The sequence below is a fragment of the Dendropsophus ebraccatus genome, chromosome 11, assembly GCF_027789765.1.
Source record: "Dendropsophus ebraccatus isolate aDenEbr1 chromosome 11, aDenEbr1.pat, whole genome shotgun sequence".
Lineage (NCBI taxonomy): Eukaryota > Metazoa > Chordata > Amphibia > Anura > Hylidae > Dendropsophus > Dendropsophus ebraccatus.
In genome coordinates this window covers 13,188,983-13,206,113 of record NC_091464.1, presented here as the reverse complement: position 1 = coordinate 13,206,113, position 17,131 = coordinate 13,188,983, and the positions used below count along the sequence as shown (strand labels likewise).

General features: G+C 44.2%; 1 protein-coding gene across 1 annotated transcript in view; it reads right to left on the bottom strand.

Moving 5' to 3' along the window:
• Positions 1 to 12,790: 12,790 nt before the first annotated feature.
• Positions 12,791 to 17,131, bottom strand: part of DSTYK (dual serine/threonine and tyrosine protein kinase) — a 50,945-nt gene continuing 46,604 nt past the window's right edge. The window contains exons 10-13 of the mRNA XM_069944358.1: positions 16,201 to 16,314; positions 15,178 to 15,292; positions 14,024 to 14,158; positions 12,791 to 13,395 (exon numbers count right to left, since the gene is read on the bottom strand). Coding sequence (XP_069800459.1) covers positions 13,214 to 13,395; positions 14,024 to 14,158; positions 15,178 to 15,292; positions 16,201 to 16,314 — 546 coding nt within the window. The 3' untranslated portion in view covers positions 12,791 to 13,213. The remainder of the gene's footprint in view (positions 13,396 to 14,023; positions 14,159 to 15,177; positions 15,293 to 16,200; positions 16,315 to 17,131) is intronic.

The following is a 17,131-nucleotide window of genomic DNA, read 5'->3' as shown; positions in this document are numbered from 1 at the left end:
TCTAAACATGTGAAAGAAGAACATGTGCAGTATGTAAGCTGTCCAAACATGTAAAAGAAGAACATGCGCAGTATGTAAACTGTCTAAACATGTGAAAGGAGAACATGCGCAGTATGTATGCTGTCCAAACATGTGAAAGGAGAACATGCGCAGTATGTAAGCTGCCCAAATATGTGAAAGAAGAACATGCCCAGTATGTAAACTGTCTAAACATGTGAAAGAAGAACATGTGCAGTATGTAAGCTGTCCAAACATGTGAAAGGAGAAAATGCACAGTATGTATGCTGTCCAAACATGTAAAAAAAAGAACATGCACAGTATGTAAGCTGTCCAAACATGTAAAAAAAAGAACATGCGCAGTATGTAAGCTGTCCAAACATGTAAAAGAAGAACATGCGCAGTATGTAAGCTGCACAAATATGTGAAAGAAGAACATGGGCAGTATGTAAGCTGTCCAAACATGTGAAAGAAGAATATGCGCAGTATGTATGCTGTCCAAACATGTGAAAGAAGAACATGCGCAGTATGTAAGCTGTCCAAACATGTGAAAGAAGAACATGCGCAGTATGTATGCTGTCCAAACATGTGAAAGGAGAAAATGCACAGTATGTATGCTGTCCAAACATGTGAAAAGAGAACATGCGCAGTATGAAAACTGTCCAAGCATATACAACCATCCATAGTATGTCCTAGTTGTATCTGCATGTACATCAGAACAAACAATTAGAGTTGAGCCAACTCGCCCAAAGTTTGGGATTGCATGAACCTGATTGATCAGCGTTTGAATCTCGCTGCCTGGAGAAAGTGAATGCAGCTATGGCTGTATCCATGTTTTCCAGGTAGTCCAGAGGCTGCATTCACCTTCTCCAGGCAGCATGATTCAATTGCTGATCGATCGGGTTCATGTGAAAGTTACAAAGGACAGATAAGCGTTGTGGAGTGTTCTAGATGTGACATAGCGGCGCTCCGCACACAACATGCATATAAGCTCAACCTAAAAACAGGTCACATGTGAACTGCTTCAGTCTAAAACACAGCAATGTCACCAGTTTTCTTCTCACATATAATAAAGTTTTGGCTGATATTATGTGACGCCATGTCCCAGAGCACCTCCCTGTCATCATCTTCCTTATACTGTCCAACTTGATTGCCTTTTGTACTGATAATAACTAAAGAATACAAATTCCCACACTATTAAAAACACATAAAACCATTCATCATGTGGGGGTTGGTGGTCATGTAAAATGATATAAACTCAAATACAATGTAAAATGTCTGGCAGCAAACAATACAAATGCAATGCCAAAACCATCAGACGCTATAAGCGTGAAGTAAAATAACTGTAGAAGTATACATAAAGTGCACCAAACATTTCTCATTGCATTACTAGATGCTGATAAGTGACAACAACCTCCAGACCCCAACACATTTCACCCCACGACTTCCTCAGGGGGCTCTAGGACCGGCCTGTGGCCGAACAAAAAGTGATATATATATATATATATATATATATATATATATATATATATATATATAGCTAGCCCAGACTACAGCACATGTCCCAGAGCACCTCCCTGTCATCATCTTCCTTATACTGTCCAACTCGATTGCCCTTTGTACTGATAATAACTAAAGAATTTGAATTCCCATCTGAGGTTGGTCTCCTCCATCTATAGGATACAGGATAACAGACTGGGGGTCCAACCAATGACTAGGGCGTTCAGTGCTCCTGTGCTCCATTCATTTTATATGGGGCATTTTTATGCTCAGAAGTGTTTAGCAACCCTATAAAGAATGAATGAAGCGCCAGCCACAGTGGCCATGCAGGCCCCCTGAGCAATCCATTCATTGAGGGACAATTGCTGCCCATTCTCAGGATTGGTGGGGGTCCCAATGGTTGGACCCCCATCAGTCAGCTTGTTATTTCCTAACCTATGGATAGGAGACAACAACCTCAGATAGAGAAACTCCTTTACATACACTTTAAGGCTGCGTTCACACTACGTATATTTCAGTCAGTATATGTATATTTCAGTCAGTATATTTCAGTCAGTATATGTATATTTCAGTCAGTATATTTCAGTCAGTATTGCAACCAAAACCAGGAGTGGATTAAAAACACAGAAAGGATCTGTTCACACAATGTTGAAATTGAGTGGATGGCCGCCATTTAATGGCAAATATTTGCTGTTATTTTAGAACAACGGCTGTTATATTGAAATAATGGCCGATATTTACTGTTATATGGCGGCCATCCACTCAATTTCAACATTGTGTGAACAGATCCTTTCTGTGTTTTTAATCCACTCCTGGTTTTGGTTGCAATACGAAGGCCCCATTCACACGTCCGTGTCAGTTTTTACTGTTAGGAAATCCTGATCAGGAGACCTCAAATGTCATCAGGAAAGTATCAGGATTTCCTGACAGTAATCCGTTTTTACCATCAGGAAACCATCAGGAAAAACCTTCAGGATTTCCTGATGAGAAATAAAAAAAAATAGTTCTTAATATGGTCAACATAAATCACAGGTACCCACACAGCCCCTAGTGTACCTGTATGGCCACAGGCTGCAGAAGTACAACTCCCATCATGACCTGTCAGTAGGGCATGATGGGAGCTGTACTTCAGCAACCTGGATGGCCACAGGCTGCAGAACTACAACTCCCATCATGGCCTGCCAATAGAGGCATAATGAGAGTTGTACTTCTGCAACTTGGATGGCCACAGGCTGCAGAACTACCCGGTGATGAGGTCCGGGTGGGGGGGTCGCGGTACGGGCGGCAGGCGATGGACGATGTGGTCCGGCGGGGGAGGGGGGGGGGGGGTGCGGGCGGCGGGCGTTGATGTGCGGGGGAGCGGCGGGTGGCGGTGGAGCCGGGTGCAGGCGGGTGAGTTCGGGGGTAGAGGGGTACAGGTGGGGGGTGCGTAGAGAGTCCGGAATCCGGACACTTTCCTGACATGCATCAGGAAAGTGTCTGGAGCCCGGGCGCTCCCATAGACTTCTATGGGGGTGTCCGGGCCGGAATTCCGGACGAAAATAGGGCCGATTCTAAAAATTCCGGTTCTATTTTCCGGAACGGACACCCTTCCGGAAAAATCCGGAAGGGTGTCCGTGCCTAATGAAAGTCTATGGGTCCAGAAATCCAGATGGTTTTTCCGGACGTGTGAAGGGGGCCTGACTGAAATATACGTAGTGTGAACGCAGCCTAAACTATTAAAAACACATAAAACCATTCATCATGTGGGGGTTGGTGGTCATGTATAATGATATTAACTCAAATGTAAAACAATGTAAAATGTCTGGCTGCAAACAATACAAATGCAATGCCAAAACCATCAGACACTATAAGCGTGAAGTAAAATAACTGTAGAAGTGCACCAAACATTTCTCATTGCATTACTAGATGCTGATAAGTGACAACAACCTCCAGACCCCAACACATTTCACGCCATGACTTCCTCAGGGGGCTCTGGGACTGGCCTGTGGCCGAACAAAAAGTGATATATATATATATATATATATATATATATATATATATATGGCTAGCCCAGACAACAGCACATGCACAAACACAAGAGCATGTTGTACAAATTGCAAGGCAGTAGACCAATGCATTTGTGCAATGCATCATGTTGCCTTAAAAGAATTTTTTTTTTTTATGTCACTTCCTGGATAACATGGTGATGTCACTTCCTGGATAACATGGCGATGTTACTTCCTGGATAACATGGTGATGTTACTTCCTGGATAACATGGTGATGTTACTTCCTGGATAACATGGTGATATCATTTCCTGGATAAAATGGTGATGTCACTACCCGACTCCTAGAGCTGTGCGGGCTGTGGCTGCTGGAGAGGATGATGGCAGGGGGTCACTGAGGGACACAGGGCACTGGAGGGACACTGAGCATCCCTCTGTCATCTTGCTCTTCAGCAGCCACAGCCCGCACTGCTCTGGGAGTCGGGTCGTGACATCACCATGTTATCCAGGAAGTGACATCCCCATGTTATCCAGGAAGTGACATCACCATGTTATCCAGGAAGTGACATCACCATGTTATCCAGGAAGTGACATCACCATTTTATCGAGGAAGTGACATTACCATGTTGTCCAGGACGTGACATCACCATTTTAGCGAGGAAATGACATCACCATGTTATCCAGGAAGTGACATCACCATGTTATCTAGGAAGTGAAGCCTTGATGCAGTAGTAAGTACAGGGAAAAAAGCATTTTTTAAGCATTTCCTGTAATAAATGTATATTGGTCATTTGTATAACTTTTGGGGGGCAATACAATGCTTTGATAAAAATTTTCACCGGACTTCTCCTTTAAGACAACAAAACAACAAGCAACTACACTGAAAAAATAACAGGACAACACAACAGATAAAAGTGCAAATAAATAAAAGTGCAAAGTGCATGGAATAAAGGAACATAGCATACATAACAAAACTTATAAAGTGCAATGTACATAGGTGCAAAAGTTTACATAGGTGCCATGAATGACAAGCTGTAGTGCTAAATACAGAAAACATTATGTGTGCAAGGATGGATGTACTGGATGGAAGCAGTGACTGTGATGAGGCTGTATCTGTGTGTAGCTAGGAGCCTATGACAGTCCCTCCAATATCTGTGTGTAGCTAGGAGCCTATGACAGTCCCTCCAATATCTGTGTGTAGCTAGGAGCCTATGACAGTCCCTCCAATATCTGTGTGTAGCTAGGAGCCTATGACAGTCCCTCCAATATCTGTGTGTAGCTAGGAGCCTATGACAGTCCCTCCAATATCTGTGTGTAGCTAGGAGCCTATGACAGTCCCTCCAATATCTGTGTGTAGCTAGGAGCCTATGACAGTCCCTCCAATATCTGTGTGTAGCTAGGAGCCTATGACAGTCCCTCCAATATCTGTGTGTAGCTAGGAGCCTATGACAGTCCCTCCAATATCTGTGTGTAGCTAGGAGCCTATGACAGTCCCTCCAGTATCTGTGTGTAGCTAGGAGCCTATGACAGTCCCTCCAGTATCTGTGACCAACATGCTGCAATACAGCTCCTATACAGCAGCAATACTCATGCATCAGCTTCTCCCAGCTCCACAGAAGCTGCAGCCACAAAGCTTCATATACTCAGTGTGTAATAACAAGGAATAAAGCACTGGAAACAGAGCCGGTTACAGGGAAGAGAGACAAGATCTCACCCCACATCCTCCGCACAGGACGGCAACCAGCGTGCAGGGCGCCCCCTATAGAGCAGCAGCCGCATCCAGAGAGCTCGGCGTCTATGTCCGTGAGTCCCGGGGATGAGCGGCCGGGGACTGAGGCTGCTCCTCTCTGCAGCTGCCCCGGTGCACAAAGATCAGTATGGAGGTCACTAGATCGGAGTTACTTCTGAAATGTTCCACAATGAAGTCATATTCCCTCTAGTTCCCTTTAAACGAACCAAACTGGAGGGGCAGGTAGTTCCTTCCTCAGGCATCCCCATTGTGGACAGTGGTGACCAGACTGGAGCTGCTGTACAGAGGTACCATACATATATATATATATATATATATAATGGGGGGTACAGTGTGTGTGTGTATGTATGTGTATATGTATGTATGTATGTATGTGTGTGTGTGTGTATATATATATATATATATATATATATATATATATATATATATATACACATATACATACAGTGGGGGGAGTAATATTAGCACAATGTGACAGTGATCACCCCTCCAGCAGCACATTCAGGCCTGGCCTTGTTGTTTTCCATCACTTATCAAGTAAATAAGAACATTACAGTAGAGAAAAGGAGGAACCCCTAGTGTGGTGCTGGGGAAGGGTCTCCCCAAGGGTCAGGCACTTCCCCCCCCCCCCCTGTATAAATATGGGGAGAAGCAGCGCTGCACTTGGATTTCCATCCTTTCTCTGCTGCTCTTTGTACTTCCATTGACAGCCCTGGACCCTGGGAGCATCCAGACCAATGATCCTCTGGCCAGCGGCTCTTCTCCACCGTACCTACCCCTAGAGGGGTGATAAGCATCACAGGTCAAGTGGCTAAAAGAGTCCGTCCCACTCTTGTAGCGTTACCTCACCCTGGCACTACAGCCGCTGCCCTCTCTTTACTTATTTCTCCCTATTTGATATATATATATATATATATATATATATATATATATATATAAGCTAAATAAATATGTCTCTTGGCCATTGTGGTTTATGTCAGCAAACTGGCAGAACAATTTGCCAACATGTACCACACTGTACCCGTCCTGGATCCATTCAGTTCTAATAGACCAAACAGTCTAAAAATGACTATTTTCAGTCCAACCTGAAGTGCACACTGCTTTAGTGTGGACCCAAAAGTGCAGACCGACACACCAGACCCATAAAAACACCGGGGGGAGATTTATCAGACATGGTGTAAAGTGAAACTGGCTCAGTTGCCCCTAGCAACCAATCAGATTCCACCTTTCATTTTCCAGTCTGTGAGGAACGAGAGGTGAAATCTTATTGGTTGCTAGGAGATTTGGGGCCGTTTTCACCAGATTTGTGAGGCCGTGGTGATTACTGTGTTTTTCTGTTTTGTTTTCAGCTATATACTCACTGTAAATGAATGGGGATCCATCAGTCACCGCTGCGATCCATTGTAAGATGGTTGTCGCTCAGCATCATGGATTTTGGTGACTTAAAGTGGTTATCCTGATGATTATTTTTAGTCATACTCAGGGTCAGGGGTGTAGCTAAGGGTTCATGGACCCAAACGCAAATGCTTGGCCTGTGCCTATGGTCTTCTAGATATGCTGCCGCCAATAGATACTCACATGTGCTGTATACAGCTTTTTGTTCATGGTGTGATAAGCGGCCACAGGAGGCGAGGCTCAGGCAGAATCAGTGGAGCGCTAAGTGTGCACCCCTGTAGACTGGAGCTGGGGGGCCAGGATCTGTAATGCTAATCCCAACCCTGGCCATAACTGTACTGTCATTAGTAAAACGTCGCCCAGTTCCCACACTCCGCACCATTCTTTTGCCGTGCACCAGACCAGCTCTGTGCACTGGGGGCAGGCCTGCCATATCCCCTCCCCTCTGTGACATAGCTCCATTACAATCAATGGAGCCACATCAACAAGGGTTGGAGATATCGCCACACTGACGGCCGGCGGGCCTGCCCCAAGTGCATAGAGCTGGTCTCCCGGAGGTCCCAATCAGTGCACAGCCCCGCCGCAGTCACTGGCTGCGCAGGACCTCTGGGAGCCTCAGATGCTGCCGAATCGTGGAACAATGCAAACGCGCTACCACAGCAGTAATCTGACAGGAGATGAGGGTCCGAGAGATGCTCAGACACTCACCCTATCCATATAATGGGGGGTAGATTGTTTTGGCGGCTCAACCCCTTTGAAAAAAGAAAGCAGATGTTCATGTACATGCCAACTATTTTAGTTCTTGTGGCGTGCATGGGTTGTCTGCCATCAGGATTCCTTTTTCCTCTCAGATGTGACTACATTTCTCATGATGCTCCTAGTTTTGCAGAGCCAGATGGGCCGGAGTCTCATCACCGCACTTGTTCTCAGCCCCATTTAAGTGCAGCAAGTAACAGATTGTGGATAAAACCTTTGTACTTTCACGCTACAAAGCACAGGTCCCCCAACTAGTGTTGAGCAGAGTTGCTGAACTGTTTGGGTTCGGCAACGTTCTCAGAATCCAATCACTTGGCATTTGATTCGGAGGACGTTGCCGAACCCGAACAGCTTAGCAAATCCACTAAACACTACTCCCAACCTAGTGAGACACAATCAACTTTGAGTATTGTATGGAGGCAAAAAAAAATTGTTAGAAAAAGAAGATCCAGATGTAGTGGCCACCAGACTGTTGGTGTGCTACATGCACCATCAAATGCATATATGTGAGCAGGGACCCCTGTCTATGACTGCACTCCCTGCTATACTGTGCCGAATTGTAAACCGTACTGTATGCAGCCTTGCTCAAACATTTAAAAAACTCATATGTTTTCCAGCCTCCCCCCCACACACTTTTCTTATCTGTGCATTATCAGGCAAATGCTTTTTTATTACAGAGAAGCAAGTGAAGACGGGTTCATAATAACCTATGGAGGGGGGCAAGGGGGATGAGTGAGCAGAAAGACAAGCAGCTGTACAGTTTGAAGACTGGGCACAGAAAATGCTGGATACAGAGGTCAATGCTCATGTTTTGCAGGGCTGCCTTTTCTCCTCTCCGTGCTCACTCTCCCCCCCTCTACATAGGGCATAATGGGCACAGATACTGCTTCTTCTGAAGTGAGGGGGGGGGGGGGGGGGGGGGGGGGAAGGGGTTGGAAAACTGCTTTTTGGAGCACAGAAGGAAACTCTTTTGCTTAATAAAACCTATTACAGTTTCTTAAAATCACTTGTACTATTAATACTCTGATTTCTAAAAAATGACATTTAAAATGAGTTACACTTGAACTGAAACATTTTAGCTGAAAATAGGCGACCACATTATACAAATACATGCCCCGCCCCCTTAAAAAAAGAATACAAGCAAGTATAAATGAAGTTATGGAGTTTAATGGTAAATTGCACAATACAGTGTAGTCTAAATATCTTACAAGTAGTACATAGAACTACAGGGAGAGATTCTCATAAAATACACATTTACAGTCAGACTTTATTTTAGTGTCCTGGAGAAGAGTCTGAGAAACAAAGGTATAGCCCAATATCTTATACATATCCTGGGCGAGCACATAGGACTGGAGGCTGGAAATAGAAAAACAAGCCGCTTCAGCCTTTCATTACTTAAATGTTCTAAAAAAAAAAAAATAATATCCAAACACTGTAAATCTGAATAGTTTTATCCTAACCCCCCCCCCCCCCCAATACAAGAGAATAGTAACGGTTATAAATTATTGCTATGCCGGCTTTACGTTAAAACTCTAAAAACATCTAACACCAAGTTCTCAGCCATTCCAGATCTAGCACTTTGGTTATATGACATTTAATGTGCCAATTCCCATTAGCTAAAAAAACAACAAAAACATGGCACAGTTTGGTAATGTTCCCCTCCACCCCCACCCCATTGAAGATGAGCAAATCTCAAGCACAGGTCCGAGCATCATCAATCTGCATTCGATTACCAGCGGCCATTGGATGTTATTGGACGTAGCCCTAAGGCTGCCTGGAAAACCTATGGCTGCATCCAATGTCATCAAATGCAGAGTGGGCTCAATACTCGCTCATCTCCTGCCCCCACAAAATAAAGTGTCAGTGTGGCAAATATCACATGGAATCTTTCCTATTAAAATCAATGGGTGACTTGTGGGCCTCAATACATTTCTATTTGCTGTGAAGCTGTAACCATGAGGTGTATATGTTTACCCAGACATAAAGAGGAACTCCATAAAACCGCAATCCCCTGAATTAGTTAAAAACAAAAAAACAAAACCATGTGGAAAATTACAGAAGCCTGGAAGAGCAGACGTGGCCCTCCGCCGGTGAGTTAAACCTTAGTGATTAGTGTTGAGCGAATGCGCAAAAAAAAAAAAAAAAAAAAAAAAAGTGTCTGGGTTGGACCACAGGGCAGTCCTAGAGAACATGGATACAACCACAGGCCGTAATCTGCATCCATGTTCTATGTTCTCCAGACGCCGGAGTTGAATACAGAGCATTCGGGTTGGGCCACATGGCCAGGCCCTGACACTCTTCCGACATTCGCCTAACACTAGTAGTGATTAGTGAGGGATTTGCTATTTGGGTATAAAGCTGTAGACTGATGTGAATGTGCTTTGCCCCAGGTACATAGGGTAGTGGAGTGAAAGAAAACTGCATAAAGTGCCAAGTAGTAACTATATCCCAAAGAGCGGACGTGCTATAAAGTGCAGGATACAAACATACATAGACATATAGATGACGGAGTCTCCTCACTGAGCTATACGTTTAACACAAAGCTGCTGTACAGAAGTTACATGTAACACGCATATGGAGAGTGTATAAATAGAAGAAAAGCACGTCCACAAACCAACGTCCATTTAATGGTTTATAAAGGAAACAGTCACATTGCTCCATAACATGATGCCTGCAGGCAGGGCTGCGTTTGCAGAGGGAAAATAGAACATGGATAAAGTGATTTATTTATGGAGCTCTCTGCTCATTGTGGGCCACGTGGTCATGCAGTGAAGCAACAGTGACTGGCGTCAGGCGGCAGACAGACAGAACTGCAAGCATGCTCATCTCTGAGTAGGACTGCCAACAAGACAACTTTGCCTAGAATTTCCCAGAATACCTGGAAAAGCTGGATCCAATCCTGGGAAACTTCTCCTAGATTCCCAGGATTGGGGCCAGCTTTTCCCAACACCCGATGCGGATCGGCAGGTAGCGGAGCAGTGTTGACAGGCAAGCGGTTTGATGAGCGGAGCGCTGATCAAGCAAAGTGCTTTGCTTAGTTTAGATGAGCGATTCGCTCATCTCTAGTCAGCATAATCCAGCGGTATTACTCATGTCTATGGGAAACATCAGCTACTCCTTAAAACAGGTAAAAGCAGGACAAGTGAGGATGGAGACCGGTTATCATTGGAGAGAAGCGCAACTCAAGCATGCATCGGGCCATTCGATCCAGAGCCTGTGGCATTAGCTGAAGTTGTAACCAGCCCTGGGGAGTCCAGAAAACATGGATACAGCCTATGGCATGCTGGAGCTGTGCTCATCTCTAGGTATATCTTATTGTGAGCAATGTTAACACCCTATAGATTACATGGGGTCTCGTATTGTGCGGACTACGTTCTCATACAGCTAAAAGCTACAGTCCTTTCCTATTTGTCAGAAAAGTGTTTGGTGCATAGGGAAGACCTTAAAAGGGGTTATCCAGAGACCGTACATTTGGGTGTGGGGTTTTGCAGCTCAATTCCACTGAAATAAGTGGAGCAGAACTGTAATATCACAAATACAACCTGAAGTGTGCAAAGTTCCCTGGCACCACCCAAATACACAGATCCTGCTGAAATGGGCGGGTCAATTAGACTTAAAGGGGGTTTCCACTGGATAGGGGACAAGTAAGAGATTGCAGGGGGTCTGACCTCCATACTCTCCAGCTCCTTTGTTTTGTATAGCTATGTGGGTACGGCACACAACTCTATTCATTCTCTATGGAGCCCAGTGCTGCTTTCTCTGGCGGCTCCATAGAGAAAGAATAGAGCCACAGGTCAAGAGCCGTACCCACACAGCTATTCAAAACAATGGAGCCGGGGACTCCTGAGAGCTACATCCAACTGGTATTGAAATGCCGCATTATCGGACTCCAACATGGTCCAGCTGCGCTCATCTCTACTTTGATACCAAGCAGCCGATAGTAGAACGTGAAACTGAACACAATGCATTGGAAAGGCACCATTTATTTAGCTTTTCATAAAATATTTAATATACTGAGTTTTTAGACTCTTATTAAACTTCTTTTTAAAAGTAGGAGCCAGTACTAACAATATATTACATGTTACGGCCTTTGTGCCGGTTTAACAAAAGAGAACAGAAAGTTAGGTAACAATCCATATACAGTACATGACAGTAAGCTATAGTCGCTGCTCGTGGCCGATAGTGTTTCAGTACTAGGTAAACAAATGCACAGCGCTCTGACGTACATAAGCACTGCCCACGTCCCCGGTGCACCGCCATATAAAACCACTGGAAGTAGTCTCTGCGGAAAGAGCACTAAAGCCCCCAGGAACAAAAGGTTAAAAGGGTCTCGTGTAAACAAAGCTTCTTGTGTTATTAAAAAATTATACAGCTTCCCTATAGATATTGTATCACTCAGTTATCAAGACCTCTGCTTGCTGTCAGTGAAATGGTTTGCTCTTGGTTACATCTGGTCTGTGAAGCCCTGTCCTGGCTATGCACATAGGAGTGCTGTAATACACAACTGTACAGTGAGTAAAGCAGGACCAGACAACAGATCTCCATTCATTGACAGTTAGCAGTTGTTGAAAACGGTGTGGGATTAAAGGGGAACTAAAGTAAAAAATTTTTTTTTTTTTTTTAAATCAACCGGTACCAGAAAGTTATATAGTCTTGTAAATTACTTCTATTTAAAAATCTCCAGTCTTTCAGTACTTATTAGCTGCAGCATGTCTTGCAGGAAGTGGTGTATTCTCTCCAGTCTGACACAGTGCTCTCTGCTGCCACCTCTGTCCATGTCAGGAACTGTCCAGAGCAGCAGCAAATCCCCATAGGAAACTTCCCCTGCTCTGGACAGTTCCTGACATGGACAGAGGTGGCAGCAGAGAGCACTGTGTCAGACTGGAAAGAATACACCACTTCCTGCAGGACATGCAACAGCTGATAAGTACTGGAAGACTGAAGATTTTTAAATAGAAGTAATTTACAAGAGTATATAACTTTCTGGTATCAGTTAATTAAAAAAATATATACATTTTGCTGGAATTCCCCTTTAAAACCAGAAAGCTGCATAAAACCTTGTTATACAATTATTAGGTCTGTCTACCAAAATTCCTCCAGTAGCCATTATTCAGAACGGCGTCCAATTTACTGTAAGAGAAGCCAGAGGAGGTTCCTGTTCCTTTCCTCCTCCCTAGAATCCTGACCATAACAGAATTAAAATGAAAATATACTGATAAACATTAAAAAAAATGGAAGAAGAAGAAGAGGGGAAAAAAAGAAAAAAAAAAAAAAAAAAGTGCATTTAAAATGTGCAGCACCTTTACCACAAACCATGCACATATAGATGACGTCTCTTACACTGCGGGTAGTATACAGGGTACAGTATAAGATGTCTAGCTGTAATACCACGGGGGGGGGGGGGGGGGGGGGGGGGGAGACAATTCGGAGGAGTGACCTGCAAAATAGGGGAAACAAGGAGGGAGGAAATAGGCTTCAAAGGGAACATCTCGGCCCATCCGGATAGTGTTCGTTCAGTAATGGAGGAGATTCAGAGTGTAAAATTCTATTTCAGGAAAGTCGCCTACATTGACTTCCCAGGAATCCATTATGACGCCAGGCTCTGAAGATGGTCACCCAGCATACAAGCACCCGCTGTAAACAAATGTAAGACCTTCATGTTATAGTCGGAGTGACTGGTGCACGTTTGTCTGGAGACCATCAGTTCTTTATATCGGCAAGACAGCATGCACAGGACTAGAGACGCCAGGGCATACCCAGAGGAGCCTTCACCTCCAGTCTATAGGCAGCATCTAAAAACACCAACAACGCTACACAAATGCTTGGTCTTTAGGTGGAATCTTCCAGGTTTTTGTTTGATTCTTGATTGCGGCAAAGTCTGTCCATGATACCTTGTAACATGGGCTGCACAATGCCCAGCAGGGGGCGCTGAGAGGGGTCTCCGTTCCAGCACGCCTCCATTAACTTCCAGCACTCCTCATCAAAGACTGGAAGCCGCTCAGGACGTGCACCTGTGGGTAAAGAGAAATGAGATACTGTAATCTTATGATATTATAGGGGAACTCCAGTGGGGAAAAGTTTTCAAAAATTATACAAAAAAAAAAAAAAAAAAATAGTTATACAAATTTGTAAATTTCTTGTATTAGAAAATCTCAAGTCTTCCAGTACTTATCAGCTGCTGTATGTCCTGCAGAAGGTGGCGTATTCTTTCCAGTCTGACACCATGCTCTTTACTGCCACCTCTGTCCATGTCAGGAACTGTCCAGAGCAGCAGCAAATCCCCATTGAAAACCTCTCCTGCTCTGGACAGTTCCTGACATGAACAGAGGTGGCAGCAGAGAGCACTGTGTCAGACTGTAAAAAAAAAAAAAAAAAATGCCACTTCCTGCAGGACGTACAGCAGCTGATGCGTACTGGAAGATTTGATTTTTAAAACAAAAATTAGAAATTTTTATAAAACTTTGACGCCAGTTGATTTGAAAATAATTTGTTTTCGCTGTAGTACCCCTTTAAGTTGTGTGCTGTCTAGTAGCATGGTACATCTGATGCATATACTTAAAAATAAAAAAAATAAAAACCTGTTTAGGCCTCACACATAGTAAATCATGACAACATTCATTGTGCCAAGCAGCGGCTTACCCTTTCGGACATTGTTCCACAGATGGTCTTTACTTGAGCATCTCTCAAAAGCCTCAGGAAGTTTCACTGATCCTGAGCAAATATACCAGAACAGGATTCCAAAGGCATAAACATCCACAGAATTGTCATATTTGCCTAGAAAGAAATGAACAAAGCAATACATTAGACGCTATATACTGCCCTCTGCTTTAGGTTTCACTATGCATTGTGTGTACAAGGACAAAAGGGACCCTCGGTCCACAATAAGTCCTGTTTTTGGATTTTATAGCCAATATTCTTCTCAGCAGATAAGGAATTGCTGCACAGATTCTAGAGTCTATGGGATATATGCTAGAATCTTGACCTATTTGGGGTACTGTAAAATGTGTACTCACCTGTCCCAATCCCCCTCCGGCAGCTGTTCTGACAATACCTGGTACTGCTGTGCACTATTTCCTGCTCTCAGCCTCAATGCCAGGAAGTCTGATAGCTGGGGCGGGGGGTTATGTGGAGACAGTGTGGGGTGAGACACCGCTGCAGTCATTGATTAGCTGAGCGGGCTTATTCATGGAGTACCTGGAAACCGGGGAAGAGGACACCTGGCGGGGTGCGGGAGCCTGGTGATGCGATGAAGCGTGGCCACAGGGACAGGTAAACATACTGGGGGAGATTTATCAAACATGGTGTAAAGTGAAACTGGCTCAGTTGCCCCTAGCAACCAATCAGATTCCACCTTTCATTCCTCACAGACTCTTTGGAAAATGAAAGGTGGAATCTGATTGGTTGCTAGGGGCAACTAAGCCAGTTTCACTTTACACCATGTTGGATAAATCTCCACCATTGCCTTTTTGAATTCCCCCCCCACCCCAGATTTCTCCTTTAACCATGGTACTAGCTAAGCTGTGTCAACCTGAAGCGGTAAAGCGTTAGCTGAGGTGTAAACTACGAACAATACTAATGTGTGGTGTAAATCTATAAAGAGCACCAACAAATGGCTATTAGATCTGCTTAAATCCAAAGTGCACTGGATAATGTTCACCGACCGCTTACATAGTATCGTATCCGATAAGGACTTAATAAAAGTCATGTAAAAGAATACTGCAAACAAGATACATACAGTATATAAGATAGGCAGATATATACGTAGCTTACAGCAATAAATATATGAGGGTTACCTGAAAAGAGCTCCGGTGCCATATGTATAGGAGTCCCTACAATGCTGCCTGACATCATAGCCTCCGGCTTGCAGAAACCCAGATCAGTTATCTTGGCCCTGTTCGTTTTATCCAGCTGTAATAATATTAAACACAGTTACCTGTGTATAGGTCTCCAATGTAACATTCTGGTAGAAGGTCCAGGAAATCATTGCACACATAATGCACCCTGATCTATGGGGCCTACAAGGAGGCTTATTAGCTGGCTTGTCATGACATTGAGAATAGTACACTTTTAGTACCCCCCCCCCCTCCAGACCCCACTGCAAGAGTGAAAAAAGGATAAACTTTGCAGGTCTAGGAGACACATTTAAAGCAGGGATGGGGAACCTTCCGCCCTCCAGCTGTTGCAAAACTACGATTCCCATCATGCCTAGACAGCCAAAGCTTTAGCTTTGGCTGTCCAGGCATGATGGGAATTGTAGTTTTGCAACAGCTAGGGGGGCCGAAGGTACTCCATCCCTAAACTAAAGTGTCACTCATGAGAAAAAAAAAACACGACACGTCCAAAGTTTTTATATGTCGGGTCTGATAGTTCATATTACCACAGGTTGGAGTCGCACTCTGCGATGGGTTTCCCTCCTCGGCTCCCTCCCTATTGTACTGCACAGGATGAGCTCCACAGACTTCTAACTGGAGATAGCCTCCTGCCGAGAACCTGCAGAACCGCATGCTTTTCCCAGCTCATATTAGAGATCAGAGGAATTCTGAAAGGAGGTTCTCCAGCTACTTTCTTGCAAAACAATATAAAATCACCACCATTCACTAAAATGGGAGCCACAAACCCCACACCCAAATGTACAGGAGTGGTTCTGTTTCAGGAAGGCAGCAGCCTGGAGATCCCCTTTTACCCTTAGGCTGCGATCAATCAAAACTTTTGTCATTTCTCTGCTACACGTCAAATGTTTTTTCTAATGACTAAAGGTAAAAAAACAAACAAAAAAAAAACCCACACACAACACACACAGGGTAACACAGCCTTACCAGGACATTCTTCAGCTTGATGTCTCTGTGGACCAGGCCCTGGCTGTGCAGGAAACGGATGCCTTCCACCACATCCAAAGCAATCTGCAACCGGGTTTCCAGAGAAAGCCCGCCCTAAGAAGACAACAGTGTTGTAGTAGATTGCAGTGTTCAGGCTTCTGTAATAATATCTACCTTATAGGCCAATTTGAATTAAACAGGGAAAAGGCATGGCGGGAACAAAAACCATACTTAAGGGTACCGGGCCCAGTTTTTTATATTTGGAAGACAAACAGGGGTTGTGATCACAAGCAGTTTTGCAATATACGTTTTCTTTTTATTCTCCACGTTTAAATCAATGTTATACATATGGCCACTAGGTGTCTCCCTTCCTGTGCTCCATGCTCCTTTCGTGCGGATATTTGGTCTTTTTTCTGTTCATAAAAAGAGACCAAACACAGGAAGTCCCCGTCCTCTGTGCAGTCACACAAGGAGAGACCCCTGTCCATCATGCTGGTTGTATATCAGCTGAGGGCAATTCCCTTAGGATAATTCTATCTTTAACTTTTCGCTAGTTCTATTCTCAGCTCTGCAGCTTACCCGGAGACAATGCTTTTTGTTATGTAACAGTTCAGTCAGTATAACGTCACTGTGTGGTTACAGAGGTTTTGGTGCTGTGTGACAGGAGAGCTGACCATACAGTGCGATCACCTCCAGGATTCTCTGCTACTGAATGTGGATGTGCAGCAGCTGTACACATGCACAGTGAAGAGAGAATACTAGTGGCCATATGGATAACTCTGATTTAAACAAAGAAAGCTTAAAATAGAGTAAACTGCAGAACTGCTTGCGATCACAACCCCTGTTGATTTTTACAACAGTGCCTCTTTAACCCCTTGCCTCTAAAGCCTGTTTTGGCCTTAATGACCAAGCTAATTTTTTAAAATCTGAC